This window comes from Cydia strobilella, chromosome 6, assembly GCF_947568885.1.
Source record: "Cydia strobilella chromosome 6, ilCydStro3.1, whole genome shotgun sequence".
Classification (NCBI taxonomy): Eukaryota; Metazoa; Arthropoda; class Insecta; order Lepidoptera; family Tortricidae; genus Cydia; species Cydia strobilella.
This window is the reverse complement of record NC_086046.1, coordinates 11,000,396-11,020,805: the sequence shown is the minus strand read 5'-3', so window position 1 is coordinate 11,020,805 and position 20,410 is coordinate 11,000,396. Positions and strand designations below refer to the sequence as shown.

Genomic DNA, 20,410 nt, shown 5'->3' with positions numbered 1-20,410 from the left:
CAGAAATCATCCCTTATGGGGGTGAAAAGGGGGGTGGAAATTTGTATGGAAAACTATTAAAACGGATGTATGTAAGTACATATTATGTCGATGAAATTCGCATGGAGATAATATTTTTAGTTGCGAGGAAGGTTGTAGAACAGGTTTTATTTCCAAAATCATCCCGTAAGAGTGTAAGGGGGTTCTCATCTCTTCTCTTCCCGTCTCTTCTCTTTTCTTCTAACACTTAACGTGCCGCTGGTAGTGTATGATAGATGCAACTCAAGACCTGGAACACCTGGAGTGCTGCTGGGTGCAATGGATCAGGGGTAACACTCAGTATGACTACAAGCTCTTTTGATCCTTTTAAATCTTGCAGTTGTACACATACTCTAGAAGAAGGAGAGAGGCATCCATAGTCTACAGCAACTGCTTAACATCAGGCGGGCCATATGTTGATATACCAGTCTGCCCCACATTGACCTTAAGTCATTAACAATGTTGTTACATGACCATTATAAATTATCATTAAATAAAATTATTAAGTACTTATTATTTTTATTTATATCTATGCAGTATAATTAGAGCATACATATTTTGTAAGTGTTATGTTTCTTTGTATAAAGGGGATGCACCAACATATGTATCCTTTTGTAGTTTTGCTGAACCTACAAACACAAATTTTTTGCTCTTAAGATCTAGTTTTTGATGGTGTTTGACCCATTGACCAGTGACCCAGTCCATACATTACAGGGACATTCTTACACAAACAATGGACTCACCCTAATATATTTTCCAGAGACCTGCACCTTGCTGTCTCAGCCAATTTCGATAAACCAAGATATTCTATTGAACAAATGGCCCATGTCACTGCTGGTTTCAATCTGTGCCCTTCATAATCTACATACTGCTGTCTGTGCCTCATGTAGTCTGCAAAAAAAAGTAATGTGGGGTGTCAAAGTTACCAAGCTTTGGTTTTACAACAAGATCGAAAGCTTTTTAAAAGTCAAATTAAGCAGTATCAGTGGTGCTACATGACTAAGAAGATTGCTAGCCGTACTTCCTTTTGGTACTGGTAATCACTCAAGAAATTTTCCAAATTTCTGGGAATACTTCTAGCTTGAGACAGACCGTATTTAACAATATGTGCAATAGCGGCTCCGCCAGCACCATTCTACAGTCCTTGAATACGCGCGTCCATCCGGACCAGAAGATTTTTTTTGGCTTAAGTTGTTGAAGGGCTCGCCGCACGTCTCTAGCCTGTCAACCTGAACCCGCGCCGCGCTGTTTTCGGTGCTCGCTGCCACTTACCTCCAACTTTGGCTTCTCCACGCTGACCACGGAGTGAAAAAACCTAGCAAATTCATTACTTGTTCACCGGACAAAGGTTCTCCATTAATTAATATTTTTTCCGTACCTACCTCTACTGCTTTTAGAATTCATTTAATTCCAAAACGATTAAGGATCTCTTGCCATGATTTCTTGCATACTTGTATATAATGAAGACATTAAGTACGGAAAAATATTAGGACTTTTGTTGCAAAAAATTAAAAAATTATAACAAATTGTAAACCAAACAAGTGTCAATACTGTCAATGTCACTGAAAGATGTCACTAGAAAAAACCGATTATTTTTAAGCTGTCACGAGCTCGAGTCAGAACGTCCCTACTAATTTTGACAGCTCTCTTAAAAAAAAGAATGTCTCTGGTTTTTGGCTTCCTATTATTGGGTCGTACATTATTGGGTCGGGCTTTCTCGACGTGTGCCAATAATGCGCAGCCCAATATTTGAAAGCCAAGGACTCAAATTAGTGGACGCGTATTATTGGGTCGTACATTATTGCCCTGTGAAAAGAGTGGCTTCGTATTATCGCCCCGGACCAAGCCTGCGCGGACCGAGAATGCTCAACCCAATAATACACGACCCAATAATAGACGTACATCATGGACGCCAATTATTGGGCTGTACATTCTTGGGTTGAGCATTATTTGGCTGTGTATTAGCGGTTCCCTAATAATATATGTATAGCAAGTTACTCTATGATTTAATTTTGTACTTTTGTAGCTTAAATTGGCGACTACGATTATTTTTCTGTATTCAATTGAAATTACTTATATTAAACTGTACCATTATTGTGGTAAAAAGACTTAGATTAGTGCTTAATCGGGTGTGAAGCTATCAAGATGGTTGTTCGTCAATACAACGAAGAATTGAAGTATTTGGAAAAAATTAATCCATATTGTTGGAAAATTAAGAAGGGATTTCAACCCAACATGAATGTTGAAGGCATATTTTATGTAAATAATTCACTAGAGAAGCTTATGTTAGATGAATTGAGAAATGCATGCCGGCCCGGCATGACTGGCGGCTTTCTTCCCGGTGTAAAACAAATTGCAAACGTAGCGGCTTTACCGGGTATCGTAGGCCGGTCAGTGGGTCTACCCGATGTACATTCGGGATATGGTTTCGCTATAGGTAACAAGATATATAATCACTGGAAATTACTTAAACTCAGCCAGTTGTGATGTATGAATATTTTACAACATAATTTTGTATTGCTTTGTTTCAGGTAATATGGCTGCATTTGATATGTCTGATCCTAAGTCTATTGTATCTCCTGGAGGTGTGGGTTTTGATATTAACTGCGGTGTAAGACTATTGAGGACTAACTTACATGAAAAAGATGTACTGCCACTGAAGGTAGTACTAGTATTTATTTAAAAAAATATATTGTGCTCATGTCAAATTAAAATACCTGCAAGTTTTAACACATTCGCTGTGGCAATTAGCATAACTCATAATTAACCATACTTTTCATGGGGTCTTTTGACCCCCTACTGCAGTGAACATGTTAATTAGAAATACTAGCCTGTGCCCATAACTTTCTGCTTATAAATTATTAAACTGTTCCTACTCCTCTCATACTAATTTGCAACCCAGTAAATTGCAACAGACACAGGATTCAGCAATATAGGATATTGCAATTGTACAATATCTTAAAGTATCCTGTGCTGTTTTACACTACACTATTTGCCAAACTTCATTGAAAAGATTAAATGAAGGAGGAAAAAACATCCAAATACCCAAACATACATCCTTTCATACTTGTAATATTAATAGGGTAATGAAAACTTTTATCAATTTCAGGAACAATTGGCTCAGAGTCTTTTTGACCATATTCCTGTGGGAGTAGGCTCTAAAGGTATTATTCCAATGAATGCCCGTGATTTGGAAGAAGCACTGGAGATGGGCATGGATTGGTCTCTTAGAGAGGGTTATGTGTGGGCCGAGGACAAAGAACACTGCGAAGAATATGGCAGGATGCTCACAGCTGACCCCTCAAAAGTTAGTCTTCGAGCCAAGAAGAGAGGCTTGCCCCAACTTGGAACCCTTGGGGCTGGTAACCATTATGCTGAGATTCAAGTTGTAGATGAGATCTATGACAAATATGCAGCTGGAAAAATGGGTCTGGAAAGAGTTGGCCAAGTGTGTGTGATGATTCATTCGGGCAGCAGAGGCTTTGGGCATCAGGTTGCAACTGATGCATTAGTGCAAATGGAGAAAGCTATGAAAAGAGACAATATTGAGACTAATGATCGTCAGCTAGCTTGTGCTAGAATTAATTCTGTTGAAGGACAGGATTACTTGAAGGCAATGGCAGCAGCAGCCAACTTTGCCTGGGTAAATCGTAGCTCTATGACTTTCCTCACAAGGCAGGCTTTTGCGAAACAATTTAAAATGACACCTGATGATCTGGACATGCATGTTATTTATGATGTTTCACATAATATTGCAAAGACGGAGGAGCATGTTGTGGATGGAAAAGTTAAGACATTACTGGTCCACAGAAAGGTAAGATTTCATTTATTTTATAGTCATTAATTACCTGACTGTTGTGAAGGACATCTCACTACAAGTAGTTTAAATGACAACTCACTACCCAGGGCCTGACTTAAGAGTTCTGACCACTCTAGGCTGACTATATATATCTGCCCCCTGCTTGTCTCAACTCAGAGCTGCCGCCGCGCCCCCTTGGTCCTTGCGCCCTAGGCTGTAGGCTTATTAGCCTGTGGGTAAATCAGGCCCTGTCACTACCAAAACACCACATATCAACCACACATCAACCCCTTATCAGGCTGAAAGTTCAAAAATTACAATACAAAGAAAATCTTTGTTTTTCTCCTAGGGTTCCACAAGGGCATTTCCGCCTAACCACCCGCTAATCCCAGTGGATTATCAGCTAACTGGGCAGCCTGTTCTTATCGGAGGGACCATGGGGACTTGCAGCTATGTACTTACCGGCACTCATCAGGGCATGACTGAGACTTTTGGCTCAACATGTCATGGAGCTGTAAGTATAATTTGGCATGATTTTAGGTAATCTTACTAATAGTTCTGTTCTCTGGTCTGAATGAGAACTCATTGATTTTTAAGATATGGACACTACTTAATAGTTTATGATGATTTGTTTCATAATTAGCTCCATGCATGTTTTTTTTTTGTAATCATAATTTATATCGTTTGAACACCGGAAAAACTAAAAATACTTTTGTAAACCTTCACATTGATTTATTAAAAAATATTTAATAAGTTGAAAAATTTTGAGTGGTTGAAACGCTCATAATTTTTGACGCGAATTCGACAGAGCGTGATGACGTCACACGTTGGACGGTCCAACTGACGTTTGCTCGGTTTGCTACTAATGACACTTATGTGAACTAATCTGTCGAACGCGCGCGCGTTTCGCTCACTAGCTTTTCGCGGGCAAGTTTTTGTATTTATTATTTTATGCAATTAAATGATAATTTAATAACGGAAATGCATTTGTAACATGATATAACGGTAACAAACATCCGAATAAACAAATATTTCGTTCAAATATAAACTTCATGCATGAGGCTAATTAGCTGTAGGAACAAATAGGCCAAGCAACAAGAAGGTATAGAGGATATAATTGAAAAACCGAAAAATGGGACCTTTCAACCCCCTCTCCCCCCCTCCCCCGGCTCAATGGCTACGGCCGGGGAAAATTGTGTTCCAAGCATTTCCCTCTATAACTTTTTTTGAGCATTCGTTGCCTGACCTAAAAGCAAATTTTCTTCATAAACATAATGCATTCTACAGGAGCTATGTAAACACGTAATTTTATGTTATTAATAGGTTCCAATTTTATTTACAGGGCCGCGCTTTGTCACGTGCAAAGTCTAGGCGAAATATCGATTACAAAGAAGTCCTTGAAAAAATGGAAAACATGGGTATTTCTATTAGAGTCGCCTCACCAAAACTAGTCATGGAAGAGGCCCCAGAATCTTACAAAAATGTTACCGATGTTGTGAATACATGCCATGCGGCTGGTATCAGCAAGAAAGCTGTCAAACTCCGACCGATCGCAGTAATCAAGGGTTAAATAAGTTTTCCAATGCATTTTCACAATATAATATAATGAACTGTGTTAAGTAATTAACAATATAAGATCTTTTGTAATAAACGTATTTTATTATGTCTCGTTTATATTTTCACAAAAAACATACTAGTTAACCTTAACCTTTTCGACGCCGTGTCAAACACAAAAGCTGTCACACTGACACCACGTCACCGAAGTGTCAAAACTGAAATTGAACTTTATGCATATGCACATAGGTTGCTCTGTGGTCTTTGACCGATTAATCCGTCTTTGGCGTTGGACCTGCGGTGCCGATATATACGTCATTGGCGTCCAAAAGGTATCATCAAAAATCAACTGTTCCATAAAACTGAACATGGTTACTAAAACATTTGTGAATGGCACATTACAAAGGGTTAGTAAAAACACGTGTAGGAACAACAACTATAATCAAAAACAAAAACTGAAATCTAATAATGGTATACAATATAGCTAACCAAAAGCAATCACAAAAATATTATGTTAACAATTCAACTACTAATATATTAATACTTTATTTGTACAAGCCAACATTAACGTAAGGAAGTGGTATCTAATGACTAAGCTGGACTCACGAATGTGACATGAACTAGATAGATTTTAATTTATCGGCTATGACTACGAGAAGCGCGGTACCGAGGAAGAACAGGCCTGGAGGCAGCACTGCTCCTGTTCGATCAATCTCCTCTGAAACTGAACACCAAAAAAATTATATAAAAGCGTTATACACCTTCTGAGTCCTTCTGACATATTTATATTACTCGAGTGCTGCGATGTAATAAAGTAAACACCTCTCTCACTTTGCGAAAATTTCTGTGCTCCTGGCTTCCAGTTTGTTCGGATTAATGACTTGGTGAGCAATTGGCTGCTTTCAACCCCATTCACTTCGTGATTTGTTATCGGTCAACCGAAACTAAAGTATCTACCTCAACATTAGGTATTTAAATATAACTAGTTGACTACGGAACCCTAAAAATGTAGGTGAGAAATATCTCACCTGGTTTGAATGTGGACTCATCGGATTCTTCTTTCACCCAGCCCATACACCGCTCCAATGCGGTTTCCCATCGAACCCGTCGGATTTCGCGATCTATAACGAAACAACTAGATGTACCTATAATAATACTTTGTGGTGCTCATCCATAAGATAAGACAAGATTTTTTTTGTATAAAAGCATACCTAAGATTTTAATCATTAGATAATTTTACATGTGTAGGTTGCAAGTTGCAACACATTTTTCATTCATGTATTTAGTAGCCTGTGCCAGCGGTACTACAGTACACGTGTACTCACCCTCGGGCGAGATGGCGGGCAGGAAGGTGTCGGCGGGCGGCGCGGGGGTGCTGGTGGGCCACACGCGCTGCACCACCGGTACTACAATACACGTGTACTCACCCTCGGGCGAGATAGCGGGCAGCAAGGTGTCGGCGGGCGGCGCGGGGGTGCTGATGGGCCACACGCGCTGCACCAGCGGAACTACAGTACACGTGTACTCACCCTCGGGCGAAACGGCAGGCAGGAAGGTGTCGGCAAGCGGCGCGGGGGTGCTGGTGGGCCACACGCGCTGCACCAGCGGTACTACAGTACACGTGTACTCACTCTCGGGCGAGATGGCGGGCAGGAAGATGTCGGCGGGCGGCGCGGGGGTGCTGGTGGGCCACACGCGCTGCACCAGCGGTACTACAGTACACGTGTACTCACCCTCGAGCGAGATAGCGGGCAGGAAGGTGTCGGCGGGCGGCGCGGGGGTGCTGGTGAGCCACACGCGCTGTACCAGCGGTACTACAGTACACGTGTACTCACCTTCGGGCGAGATAGCGGGCAGGAAGGTGTCGGCGGGCGACGCGGGGGTGCTGGTGGGCCAAACGCTCTGCACCAGCGGTACTACAGTACACGTGTACTCACCCTCGGGCGAGATAGCGGGCAGGAAGGTGTCGGCGGGCGGCGCGAGGGTGCTGGTGGGCCACACGCGCTGCACCGGCGGTACTACAGTACACGTGTACTCACCCTCGGGCGAGATAGCGGGCAGGAAGGTGTCGGCGGGCGGCGCGGGGGTGCTGGTGGGCCACACGCGCTGCACCAACGGTACTACAGTACACGTGTACTCACCCTCGGGCGAGATGGCGGGCAGGAAGGTGTCGGCGGGCGGCGCGGGGGTGCTGGTAGGCTACACGCGCTGCACCAGCGGTACTACAGTACACGTGTACTCACCCTCGGGCGAGATGGCGGGCAGGAAGGTGTCGGCGGGCGGTGCGGGGGTGCAGGTGGGCCACACGCGCTGCACCAGCGGTACTTCAATACACGTGTACTCACCCTCGGGCGAGATAGCGGGCAGGAAGGTGTCGGCGGGCGGCGCGGGGGTGCTGGTGGGCCACACGCTCTGCACCAGCGGTACTACAGTACACGTGTACTCACCCTCGGGCGAGATAGCGGGCAGGAAGGTGTCGGCGGGCGGTGCGAGGTGGGCGCGAGGGTGCTGGTGGGCCACACGCGCTGCACCAGCGGTACTACAGTACACGTGTACTCACCCTCGGGCGAGATAGCGGACAGGAAGGTGTCGGCGGGCGGCGCGGGGGTGCTGGTGGGCCACACGCGCTGCACCAGCGGTACTACAGTACACGTGTACTCACCCTCGGGCGAGATGGCGGGCAGGAAGGTGTCGGCGGGTGGCGCGGGGGTGCTGGTGGGCCACACGCGCTGCACCAGCGGTACTACAGTACACGTGTACTCACCCTCGGGCGAGATAGCGGGCAGGAAGGTGTCGGCGGGCGGCGCGGGGGTGCTGGTGGGCCACACGCGCTGCACCAGCGGTACTACAGTACACGTGTACTCACCCTCGGGCGAGATGGCGGGCAGGAAGGTGTCGGCGGGTGGCGCGAGGGTGCTGGTGGGCCACACGCGCTGCACCAGCGGTACTACAGTACACGTGTACTCACCCTCGGGCGAGATGGCGGGCAGGAAGGTGTCGGCGGGCGGTGCGGGGGTGCAAGTGGGCCACACGCGCTGCACCAGCGGTACTTCAATACACGTGTACTCACCCTCGGGCGAGATAGCGGGCAGGAAGGTGTCGGCGGGCGGCGCGGGGGTGCTGGTGGGCCACACGCGCTGCACCAGCGGTACTACAGTACACGTGTACTCACCCTCGGGCGAGATAGCGGGCAGGAAGGTGTCGGCGCGGGGGTGCTGGTGGGCCACACGCGCTGCACCAGCGGTACTACAGTACACGTGTACTCACCCTCGGGCGAGATGGCGGGCAGGAAGGTGTCGGCGGGCGGCGCGGGGGTGCTGGTGGGCCACACGCGCTGCACCAGCGGTACTACAGTACACGTGTACTCACCCTCGGGCGAGATGGCGGGCAGGAAGGTGTCGGCGGGCGGCGCGGGGGTGCTGGTGGGCCACACGCGCTGCACCAGCGGTACTACAGTACACGTGTACTCACCCTCGGGCGAGATAGCGGGCAGGAAGGTGTCGGCGCGGGGGTGCTGGTGGGCCACACGCGCTGCACCAGCGGTACTACAGTACACGTGTACTCACCCTCGGGCGAGATGGCGGGCAGGAAGGTGTCGGCGGGCGGCGCGGGGGTGCTGGTGGGCCACACGCGGAGCGCGCGCCCCGCCGCCACGGCCGCGCCCAGTGCTGTACTCTCCATCATCAGCGGGCGGACCTAGACCATATTGACAAATCACTTTACAATGCATATTAAAATACACGGCACACACGCAGTACACCGCGCGCCTTCGACCAGTGAAGACGTGTCGTGCTCTGTGAAGACGGTCCTCGTAAATTGGACCGAAACATGTCGAGCTATTCGACTTAATAATACGTGAGTGACACGGTTTAAAATAATTTAATATGTTTGAGTCTCACGGGAGTTTTATAGTTAGAATCACTTTACAATGGGGAAGGCAACTGACAAAATTCCGATCCTTGTTCCGAATTGCTCTGAAATAGGAACCCATCGTTTTACGTAATTGTAAACCTATAATTAAAACTAGCGTTGTGGACAAGGTAAACTCCGAGACGCATGAGAGATACTTACCACGGGTATGCCGAGCGTGTCGGCCAGCATCTGCATGAGCAGCGCGTTCTGCGACATGCCGCCGTCGGCGAGCAGGCGTCGCAGCGGCGCGCAGTCTGCCGCCACCGCGCCCGCCACCGCTCGCGTCTGCTGGCACACCGCCTCCAGCGCCGCGCGCACCACGTGCGAGCGCCGCGTGAAGTTGCTCAGCCCGCACATTATTCTGAAAGTTCACGATAGTTCACTTCAAAAAGAAAATTGTAGAAGACCAGTCTAAGAAAAAACGACATGAAACACACAAACAACAAAAGTTGGTACTATTAGGTATAAGATTGCTGTAGATCATTGGTGGGCAAACTTTCTACATGGGGGGCCAGAAAGTTTAAGTAAAATCAGAGGAGGGCCAGAATTGCAGCAAAAATGCATTTTTATTATTCCACGGGATCACGGACCATATACTAATTATTTCGAATGACCTTCGGCGGGCCGGATAAAATCCTATCGCGGGTCGGAGTTGGCCCGCGGGCCGTACTTTGCCCACCACTGCTGTAGATGCATGCAATAGGCACACGCACTGGTATTCGTCGCATTTAATATGTAAATTAAGACTTTATAGACCAAACCATAATAACATACTTTTTCCTTGTTGTATACTCTGTGGCATTTGCGACTCGGCTAAATTATTTACTAAAGAACACTTTAGTGTAGGTAAGTACCTAAAAACCATAATAAATTTGATCATTTTGATCAATCACTTGTCGATTTGCCAAAAATATTGGAGTATGTCTCTGGTGACAGACCGTGTTATATCTTCTGCAATATGTCTCCTAGTTACAAATGTATATGGAAAACTTACCCCCTGGCGTCTTTCCTCCAGTGCGGCGAGTATATCCCGTTAAACGCGGGCACGAAGCAGCAGCTGCCCTCGTCGCTATCTCCGACCTCGGCGGCCTGCGTCTCGCTGTCCGCCACGTCCTCCAGTATGCCTAGGCCGTGTTGCAGCCACTGCAATGTGTCTCCTAGATAGAATTCCGCCATTATATCACACGGTCAATTGAATCAAACCGAGGCAGACTGACCAGCCGATGTGTCAATAAAATTTGAACCTTCTAGCTTAGAAGTTAGAATCGCATAAAGTATAGCTAATTCCTTTGATTACTTCTTTCTTTTACTTTGATTGATTCTTTTTTCAATTTTAATAAGGAAAATAATGATTTGATTTGGCCGAAAAAAAAGTGGTATCCTATCGAACAGGAAAAAAAGGGTACGCACATAGCCTTTTTTCCTCTTCATTACGATACATCTTCTGACGGGAAGATCAAACTATAAAACCAAAAAATAATTCTTATATAATGTATTTATTCCTGCGTTTTAATTCATACGTGGAAAATGAGAAAAAAAGGAAGTATTGGGAAAACAAACTATGCTAACTGTGCTAAGTGAACTATGATTTAGACGTACCAGCATCAGCTGCCTGTCTAAAATGAAATAATAATAATAATAATAATAATAAAAAGGAGTGAACAGGTTTTTAAAGGGTCGGCAACATGCAAGTAATATCTCTGGTATTGCAGGCGTCCATAGGCTACGGTGACTGGTTACTATCAAGCGGGCCCGTATGCTTGCTTGCCACCGACGTGGTATAAAAAGAAATAACTCAAAAATATAAACTACCTGCTATTGCAACGGATCCCTCTAAGGCGTAAACGGGAGGCGCGTCGGGCCCGAGCTTGTATGCTACCGTCGATAGGAGCCCATTTTGTGAGTGCACTATCGAATCACCTGTGAATAAATAACACAAAACTGTAAAACAAGTTTCGACATACCGACACGTAGTTCTTCAATTTAAATGGACAGCAAATTCACAAAAAACTAAATACAAGAATAGCATTTTATTACAAGCGTTCCGTTTAGTAAGCATTTCTATAAGGCGCGAGGCGGCATGACATTTTTTCGCGGGTTCAAATTACAGTCATTTAACAGATTTTTGCTCTACAAAACACATTACATTTTTTTTTTACTAACTGAATGTTCATACCTGTATTATATAAGAGAAAACAACCAGTACCAAATGTACATTTCACTTGACCAAATCTCATGCATCCCTGACCAACTAAAGCTGCTTGTTGGTCACCCAAGCACTGAAACGAAAGCACACAATAATTGTATAAAGAAGCCCTTTAATATATTTTAACATTTTTAACCCCTTTTTGAATAAGACATAGAGCTCTTTATTCCCGGAAGGTAAAAAGGGGTTAAAAATGTTAAAATATATTAAAGGGCTTCTTTATACAAGAGGTCATGAAATATGTTTTATACCCTAAATGTGATACCTCTTTATTTACTCACCCCAGCAATTGGCACGCCAAGTAGAGATCCCATAGAAATGTAACCATAAATTTCAGCTGAACTTTTTATCTTTGGCAATATTTGTTTAGGTATGTCAAAAAATCTCAGCAGGCCCTTATCCCACTGCAAACTTCGTAGCGACATGAGTTGGGTTCTGGAGGCGTTGGTCACGTCCGTGGCGTGGATGCCTCCCCGTGTGCCGCCTGTGAGGTTCTGAAATGAGGGCTACCGCGTATGATTTCGCCGCTAGGGGCGCTAGTGTAGATGAAGGTCTTTCAAAATGTCAAATGCATAAAAGTTTTGGGGGTTTCAAGCTTTTTCATCGGGAATTTTCACTCCTTATTCATAACTGTGGTAAATCTTTGTCCATATTTGGATGTCCATCATGGTAAACAAAAGATACTCGTATAGCTCAATAAATGTTAGTGGTTTTAAAAAAAAACAGCCAAGTGCGAGTCGGACTCGCGCACGAAGGGTTCCGTACCATTACGCAAAAAAACGACAAAAAAATCACGTTTGTTGTATGGGAGCCCCACTTAAATATTTATTTTATTCTGTTTTTAGTAATTGTTGTTATAGCGGCAACAGAAATATAGGGTGGGCCAGTGATAAATTCTCTTTTCGTTCTCGACCCCTTACGAAAAGAGAATTTATCACTGGCCCACCCATACATCATCTGTGAAAATTTTAACTGTCTAGCTATCACGGTTCGTGAGATAGAGCCTGGTGACAGACGGACAGACAGACAGACAGCGGAGTCTTAGTAATAGGGTCCCGTTTTTACCCTTTGGGTACGGAACCCTAAAAAGTGCCAACTAAAATATATGCAAAATCGGCAAAGCCAATAAGGTTCAACACTGCACTGGCGATATTTTTAGGGTTCCGTACCCAAAGGGTAAAAACGGGACCCTATTACAAAGACTCCGCTGTCCGTCCGTCTGTCTGTCCATCTGTCACCAGGCTGTATCTCATGAACCGCGATAGCTAGACAGTTGAAATTTTCACAGATGATGTATTTCTGTTGCCGCTATAACAACAAATACTAAAAATAGAATAAAATAAATATTTAAGTGGGGCTCCCATACAACAAACGTGATTTTTTGCTGTTTTTTGCGTAATGGTACGGAACCTGACTAGGGCCAATCGCCGATCAGTTTATTTAAAAAAAACTCGTGCGCGAGTCCGACTCGCACTTGGCCGGTTTGTTCAACTAATGAAATAATTCACATTCAACACTCATTGTATACTTGTCAACTTCTTATGAGCTTTCATTATTAACAATGGCAAAAAAGAGTAGAAATTAAAAAGTGGCAACACTGTAGTGTCGTCCCTTCCAAATTAATCTAAGAAAAACGGGACGATGCTACAGTGTTGCCACTTTTAAATTTTTACTCTTTATTGCCAGACTGTATAGTAAAAAGTCACTGCGCGCTCTGTTTGCTTGTTTAAATATAGGTTTCTTTAATTGGTACTTGATAATTTTTAGGGTTCCGTACCCAAAGGGTAAAAACGAGACCCTATTACTAAGACTCCGCTGTCCGTCTGTCCGTCCGTCTATCCGTCTGTCTGTCTGTCACCAGGCTGTATCTCATGAACCGTGATAGCTAGACAGTTGAAATTTTCACAGATGATGTATTTCTGTTGCCGCTATAACAACAAATACTAAAAACAGAATAATATAAATATTTAAATGGGGCTCCCATACAACAAACGTGATTTTTTTGATGTTTTTTTCCGTAATGGAACGGAACCCTTCGTGCGCGAGTCCGACTCGCACTTGGCCGGTTTTTATTATATACTCGTGGTCAATTAACAATACATAACATACCCATATTAGCCAGGAGTCCACTGTGCCAGCCATGCACTCCCCAGCGGCCACAGCATCTTTGATAGCCGTCACATTCTGCAGCAGCCATTTCAGTTTCACTGACGAGAAGTATGTGGATAATGGAAGCCCACTAGTCTGTGACACTGCATTTATTGCCTGTGCACCTTTGTTCTTGAGTAGGTCATCGACGATTTTAGATGTTCTCACATCTAGCCAAACTAGAATCATTCAAATATTTACTTCATTAGGCGGCATGGATTATGTTATGTTATTATGTTAGAGTAGGATAGGTGCATCAACAATCTATATCATTATGAATTTTAAGTTTTAGGTATATAGAATACTCGGTCCAAATGTGACAATTAGCTCCATGCATGAATTTATTTTTATTTTTGGATTCATAATTTATATCGTTGGAACACCGGAAATGATAAAAATACTTTTGTAAACCTTAACATTTTTTAATTAAAAAATATTTAAAATGTTGAAAATTTTTGAGCGGTTGAAACGCTCATAATTTTTGGCGCGAATTCGACAGAGCGTGATGACGTCACACGTTGGGCGGCCCAACTGACGTTTGCTACTAATGACACTAATCTGTCGAACGCGTGACGTCACGTGGCGTTTCGAGCGTTTCGCTCACTAGCTTTTCGCGGGAAAATTTTTGTACTTTTTATTTATAATTTTAAGTAATTAATTGGTAATTTAAAAACGGAAATGCATTTGTAACATGATATAACGGTAACAAACATCCGAATAAAACATATTTCGTTCAAATATAAACTTCATGCATGAGGCTAATTCTGAAACTTCATGAGATTTGTTCAGTTCAGGCAGTACCTTAACCACAGAATAACTAATAGTACTACCGTACAGAAAATTCACTGGTTCACAAAAGCCAGATTTAGGTATAAAATTATACCTACACTCGCCGCCTGCAAGCAAAATTGAAACTTATAACCGCGCACGAACCGTGAATCTTCTTTGCGCGCCGCAGTTTTATGACCGAGCTGCGAGTGTCGGCACGGGGTTGTCACTTGACAAGTTTTTGTACCTATATAAGTTTTTATACCTACTGATTTTAAGATAAATATGTAGGAATTACAAACGTTGATTCTGTAAACATACAATTTTTAGCCGGAGATAGTATGTCTGATTCTCACGGAAGTAGGTATGCCACAGAAGTACTTATTCCTTTGAAAATATGTCGGTCAATATAGTCCGGAATTAAAAAAAAAAGTTTTTTCTGCTTCCTTGTTCTTCCGTTTATTCAGACATCCGTAAACAGAACATTATCTTTTATACAGATTAGATCGCGATTTAGGTTTCGAAGCCATTGCGTATTTACAATTTTGCGCGAGCGCCACGTGACACGACTATCGTGCGAGCCGAGCGGCAGCCCACTACCATACTCCTTCCCGGGCGGTGCGCCGGCCAAATATACCTAAACTGCGCAGTGACACCCCCCTGCCTTAACCTCTCGAATGCTGGAACGCGGATCCACGTTAGTAGGTACTAGACGTGTGCGCCGATCACGATTAAAAAATGATCGGCGGCGGCGTTTGCCAAAAAATTGGCGGCGGCGGCATATTTTCGGCGTGAAATCGGCGTGACCTTGACTTTCATGTTTCTTAAGAAAAATCATAAATTTGTCGTTTTTTTTTGAAATATTGATCAATCCAGGTCGCTGGCCAGTGATTCCAGTGAACTAAGTAAAAGTTTTGAATAGGCTGTGACTCTGTGAGTAAAATAGGATTTGTAAATTAATAATATAGGATAGGTATAATAACCCGATTTCCCTAGTAACTTGGATTAAGGGGCCGTAGTCGATTTTGGAGCAAAAATTTAAAATTGATAGATTTAGTCGTTGAAATATACACGTTTTGTTACGTAATATCTAAATAACAAGTATTGGTTTCTATTAGCACGTCTTCTCATCTTGCCTTTTAATAATCAGGTCGCGAGCGTGCGTCACCGGTAATATATGAAAAGAAGGGGTAGTTTTTAAAAATTCATCAAAAATATATGGTGGTAAATTATACAAATTGATGTATAAGAATAGTTTCAGCAAATGTAGTAGATTGTTTAAGTATCAAAATTTTGTTGAAATTAAGTCGATTTTCAGAGAAATTGTCACTTCTTTTGAAGTAATTTCTGGAGAAAATTTATTTCGTCTAACTTTCATTTACACTACTTCAAAGTCATAATAATAAAAATGTAGTCTGATAAACGTCAAGTACAGGATATGTGCAGTACAAAATTACCATGTTTAGCCGTCCAAACTTTACGAAATTTACAAATAAGAGCGACAAAATCAGTGCTTTACGCGCGTTAACCTAAACGTCCATCAGAAAAGCCAACATTACTAATTTAGTGTCTGTTTTCAAAAAATTGATCTGATAAAAGGTAAGATAAGAAGACGTGCTAATAGAAACCAGTACTAGTTATTTCAATAAGGTAACAAAAGGTGTACAGTTTCACCGACTAAATCTATCAATTTTACATTTTTGCGACTAAAATAGACACCGGCCTCTTAAGGGGTTACCTGGTCCCAATGACCAACGATCCGATCTGTAACTCCATTTTCTCATGATTTCCATGGTTTATCGTATTAAAAATGACGGACTTTAACAAAACAGAACTCCAAAATCTTTGAAATTTGCTAGACATAGTGGTCTGCTATGGCTACCTTTTAACGGTTTTCTTGTCGTACAAGCACCAGGCTTACTGAGACGTATCTTCTTTCTCGTTTTCTCATTGCTGAGGATCGCGATAACATCATTGCGTTCGACCTTCTCACAATGCTCCAACTCGAGCACGTTTGGCATCGGCCTAAATACATGTGTTTCTCCACATCATGCGTTGAAAACCGTATGATATGTCCGAGGAATCTAAGGGCTCGCCCATGGCATGTTGTGAAGAGGGGAGTGGCGATATTGAGCTATCAGAGTTTGGGGTATTTTCTTTCTAGCTGTCCAAGGTTTAAGCAGCAGTCTTCGTCAACACCACATCTCAAAAGCACCAACCTTTGCCACTTCACACTTTATGAGACTCCACGTTTCGGTACCATACTGGAATATTGAAAAGACGAGAGCACGCAAGCGCACTTTATTTGCACTTCGAATACCTCTGTTCCTCCAGATCTTGTAGAGGTTAGCCATAGCACTCTTAGACATGACAGCTCTGCGGCGTATCTCGGCGGTGCAACCACCGGCACTGGTTATCAACCCAAGATATACAAACTAGCTCGCTTTTTGGTAATCGCCGTGCTTCGGTAACTGGGGGAATATTTGCCGTCTACTACCATCACTTTTTTCTTGGAACGGTTGATCTTAAGACCTCTCTAAAACTTTTATCTTCAATTTTCTTCAGAAGAGCCGACATTTCGATATATTTGCTGTTGTTATTCCCGTCAGGCAGGCGACAATAGTAGCACGGTGTCTTACAAGAACTTTTGTACCAAGTCATATTATCATTAATTATTGTTAGATGGCCTATTATGGAAAGGGCTTATAAGTTTATAACTACTACAAAAATGTTTGGTTAATTGAAAGCCCCAGTGACCCAGGTGACCCATAGCAACGAGTGACAAGAAATTGTTGCTTCACCCATTTACAGCTTGCACATTTCCGTAGGGCAAGCGAATCTACAGTGTTGTCACTCTGTCTCCCTCTTTCTTTTTTTAGGACATTGAGTCTCGAGAGTATTCGCAGTATTATAATATTCTCAGATTTTTGCTGGACTTAAATACAGTTTAAGACGCAAACAAATAAGCTAGGATGATGGTCGCAATATTAGCCAGTTAGTTTTCCTTTTCTATTCCACCTTGAGGTCCCATGGTACATGAGCCCTGTGTTTTCGTTGCTCGTAACTCGTAAGTCTTGTCATGAGTTCATGACTGAGGATTCTGCCTTCGTATGTGAGGCAATGTGTATTCACAATTAACAAGAACAAATCCTGCTTCATATACCTATCGCTATCTCATCTTTCTTGACGCTGAATACTGAGGATTACTCAGTTACTTTAATCGGTGTGTCAAACAGTTTGTGCAACTGGCTCTTCTGTTTTATTTAATTAATAATTGATGTATATATGACAAAAAAATCCATATTGTAATTCAAAAACCAACTTGGAATAGCTAATTTACAACACTCAAGGTCACGCCGATTTCACGCCGATCATTTATCGGCGGCGGCGGCGCGCCGGCGCGGCGCACACGTCTAGTAGGTACCTATTGAACTCTAATTATTAATTAATTAGAATTAAATAACTCCGCGGCACGCAGATTCACGTTTGAGAGGTTAGGTTAGGTAAATATTTATGGTAAAGTTTCTATTCAGAGCTTTTTATGAGCTCATTATTATTTACAACGACGGGACTTAATCGCGTAAAATAAGTTTTAAATTTACCTCCGACGAAAATAATAATGAGTAAAAATCGTGAAAGTTTAAATCAGCGTTTTTATGAGCTCACAAGTACATATTATAAATTTAAGTATTTATGTATTATAAATGTGAAAGTAACTCTGTCTGTCTATTATCTCTTCATGTTTAAACCACTTAATCCGATTTAAATACAATTTGGTAGGTATGGAGATAGTTGCAGACCCGAGGTAGAACATAGGAAAGCTTTTATCAATCACCAATCACCATCATCGTCCCATGCAGCATGCAGACCACGGGCAGAAGCTAATAATGACATAATTACCAATGGCACTATAAAGTGGTTGTCCAGTAGCAGAGTTCCATACAACAGTGGTTTCTCTTTGGTTGGTAACTCCAATACCAACAATATCTTCAGGATTTATGTCTAATTTTCTCAAATTATCTGCAGTTACCTGTAATATGAATTAAAACAACATATTTTAAGCAAATACCATTTACCTATGACCGATATTTATGGATGGTCAGTTATGGTCTTATGGTTACAGCATCCTATACAGAAATATAATTTACATCAAAGAAATATATTTATTGTGGGACGATCTACACAAATCGACAGTCCCTTTAAGTGAAGTGTAAGGAATAAGAGTTGTGTTGTGGGCACTAGAGAATTATATATATATGTATATATATTTGTATATACAAATATTTATGATCAGAGGCCAGAATTCTCATGGCAGTTTTAATTGTCATTAGGGATTTCTCACTTATCGACTTTCGATATAGGTACCGTACCGATATCGGTACAATGTATACCTACATCATATTAAAAAATATTAAAAGTAGAGGTAGATAACAAGCGATCTTATAGCTAAGAGCCATTTCTTCTAGATAACTTTTGAGTAGTTGAAAATGCCAAATAGATTTGCAATAAAAAAAAAATAACTTAGCTTCGTATTTAATTACTTCAGTTCCGTGTTTTTTTTTTTAATTTCACGTTCAAACTCTGTTTTAGTACTAACAAGTATTCCAATAGTTTCTTTATAAAATAATTAAGTAGTATTTTTTCCATATTATCTGCTTAAATTACTTCTTTTACAGTCAAATATCCATTAACTATTATACCTATTTAATAGTTTGTGTTCTACGTTGTATTGATATATGTGTATTGGAAGTCGATAAATGAGAACTCCCTATGACAATTCAAAAATGCCACAATAATACCGGTCTCTGATTACAATACATTGAATTTGTACTAAAGAGAGTGTAAAGAGAGTTTAATACAGGCATATAAAATAAAGTGCTGTACAACTTAAATTAGTATCCATACCACGAGTCACTAAAAGTGTCAACACTGACAAAAATATATTAACGTCTACATAATTCACTTTCTATACATTTTGCTTGCACTAAGTACGAGTATAATAATATGTCAGTGTTGACACTCATTCTCATTCAAAAATTGGAGCAGAAATTACCTCAATACATTCCACCACAGCATTTAAAATTTCTAGAGCGTCTTGTTCAACCCATCCTTCTTGCGGACTGAAGCGTTTTAGAGATGTTTGATGATAAGTTAACACTTCTGAAGTGTTCGCTGCAAAAACCTACGAATAATTTGACCTTTAAAATCACAAAAGGCAAGACAATATAAAAAAACAAAGGTAGGTATAATAATGATGAATTCAAAGGATAAATATAAATATTCATGTTTCATGTAATACTCCAATTATTCAAATTAATATCAGGATACGCGGTTACAAATGCATTGCAGAATATTTATAAAACAACTGGTTATTACCAAAAACTTTACGTTGGATGTTCCTTCATCTATGGCACCTATTAATGGCCCAAATTTTCCAAATGTACGCATAATATGTGGTTGGTGGACTGAATGTTTTCTATTACAAAATTAAGCAATTACATTGTGAATTAATATTTGACTCCAAACAGTATTCAAAAATTAGAATTGGATAAATCAAATCAGCTGATTGTCTTGAATAACGTTCATGAATGACCCCATACATAGTACATACATATTTATTGCTTGAAGTTTTACTAAAATACTACGATTTGTTATGTCACAGAACCCAAAGTATCCTGAATTTCAGTTGTTTGAATAAATTATGGTTTTAGTAAATAGATTATATTTTATTTCATTTCACTACTAATTAAAAATTATAAAAGTTACTTTCTTAGAGCATTTCGCATGTGGAATTTGAACGGTCTTAAGAATTGTCATTTTGACAAGCTACTGACATTGCTAATGAACGACCAAAAAAACACGGCCTAATCCATGCCTAATCAATGATCAAGTTGTTTTGAAGAAAAACGATTACCCAAGTTTTTTATCTCACGAAAGCTTTTTCTATTAAGCTTTAAATATTTGTGCCTTTTTTTACTCACTGCTTTCACTTTAGCATTTATATT

General features: G+C 41.8%; 2 protein-coding genes across 2 annotated transcripts; one reads left to right on the top strand and one right to left on the bottom strand.

Moving 5' to 3' along the window:
• The first annotated feature begins 2,001 nt into the window (after window positions 1-2,001).
• Window positions 2,002-5,478, top strand: LOC134742111 (RNA-splicing ligase RtcB homolog). The gene is made up of 5 exons (XM_063675063.1): window positions 2,002-2,455; window positions 2,550-2,680; window positions 3,128-3,832; window positions 4,167-4,331; window positions 5,160-5,478. Exons 1-5 carry the CDS (start codon window positions 2,164-2,166, stop codon window positions 5,385-5,387), a joined length of 1,521 nt encoding a protein of 506 aa, XP_063531133.1. The 5' UTR covers window positions 2,002-2,163; the 3' UTR covers window positions 5,388-5,478.
• A 317-nt stretch (window positions 5,479-5,795) lies between these two features.
• Window positions 5,796-19,982, bottom strand: LOC134742110 (glycerol kinase 3-like). Its single transcript, XM_063675061.1, has 12 exons — window positions 19,782-19,982; window positions 19,459-19,587; window positions 18,306-18,435; window positions 13,599-13,816; window positions 11,771-11,983; window positions 11,460-11,562; window positions 11,096-11,203; window positions 10,278-10,440; window positions 9,443-9,644; window positions 8,938-9,067; window positions 6,400-6,492; window positions 5,796-6,095 (listed from the first exon to the last, which is right to left on the bottom strand). The coding sequence occupies exons 1-12, from the start codon at window positions 19,851-19,853 to the stop codon at window positions 5,992-5,994; spliced, it is 1,665 nt and encodes a 554-aa protein (XP_063531131.1). The 5' UTR covers window positions 19,854-19,982; the 3' UTR covers window positions 5,796-5,991.
• Between the last annotated feature and the right edge of the window lie 428 nt (window positions 19,983-20,410).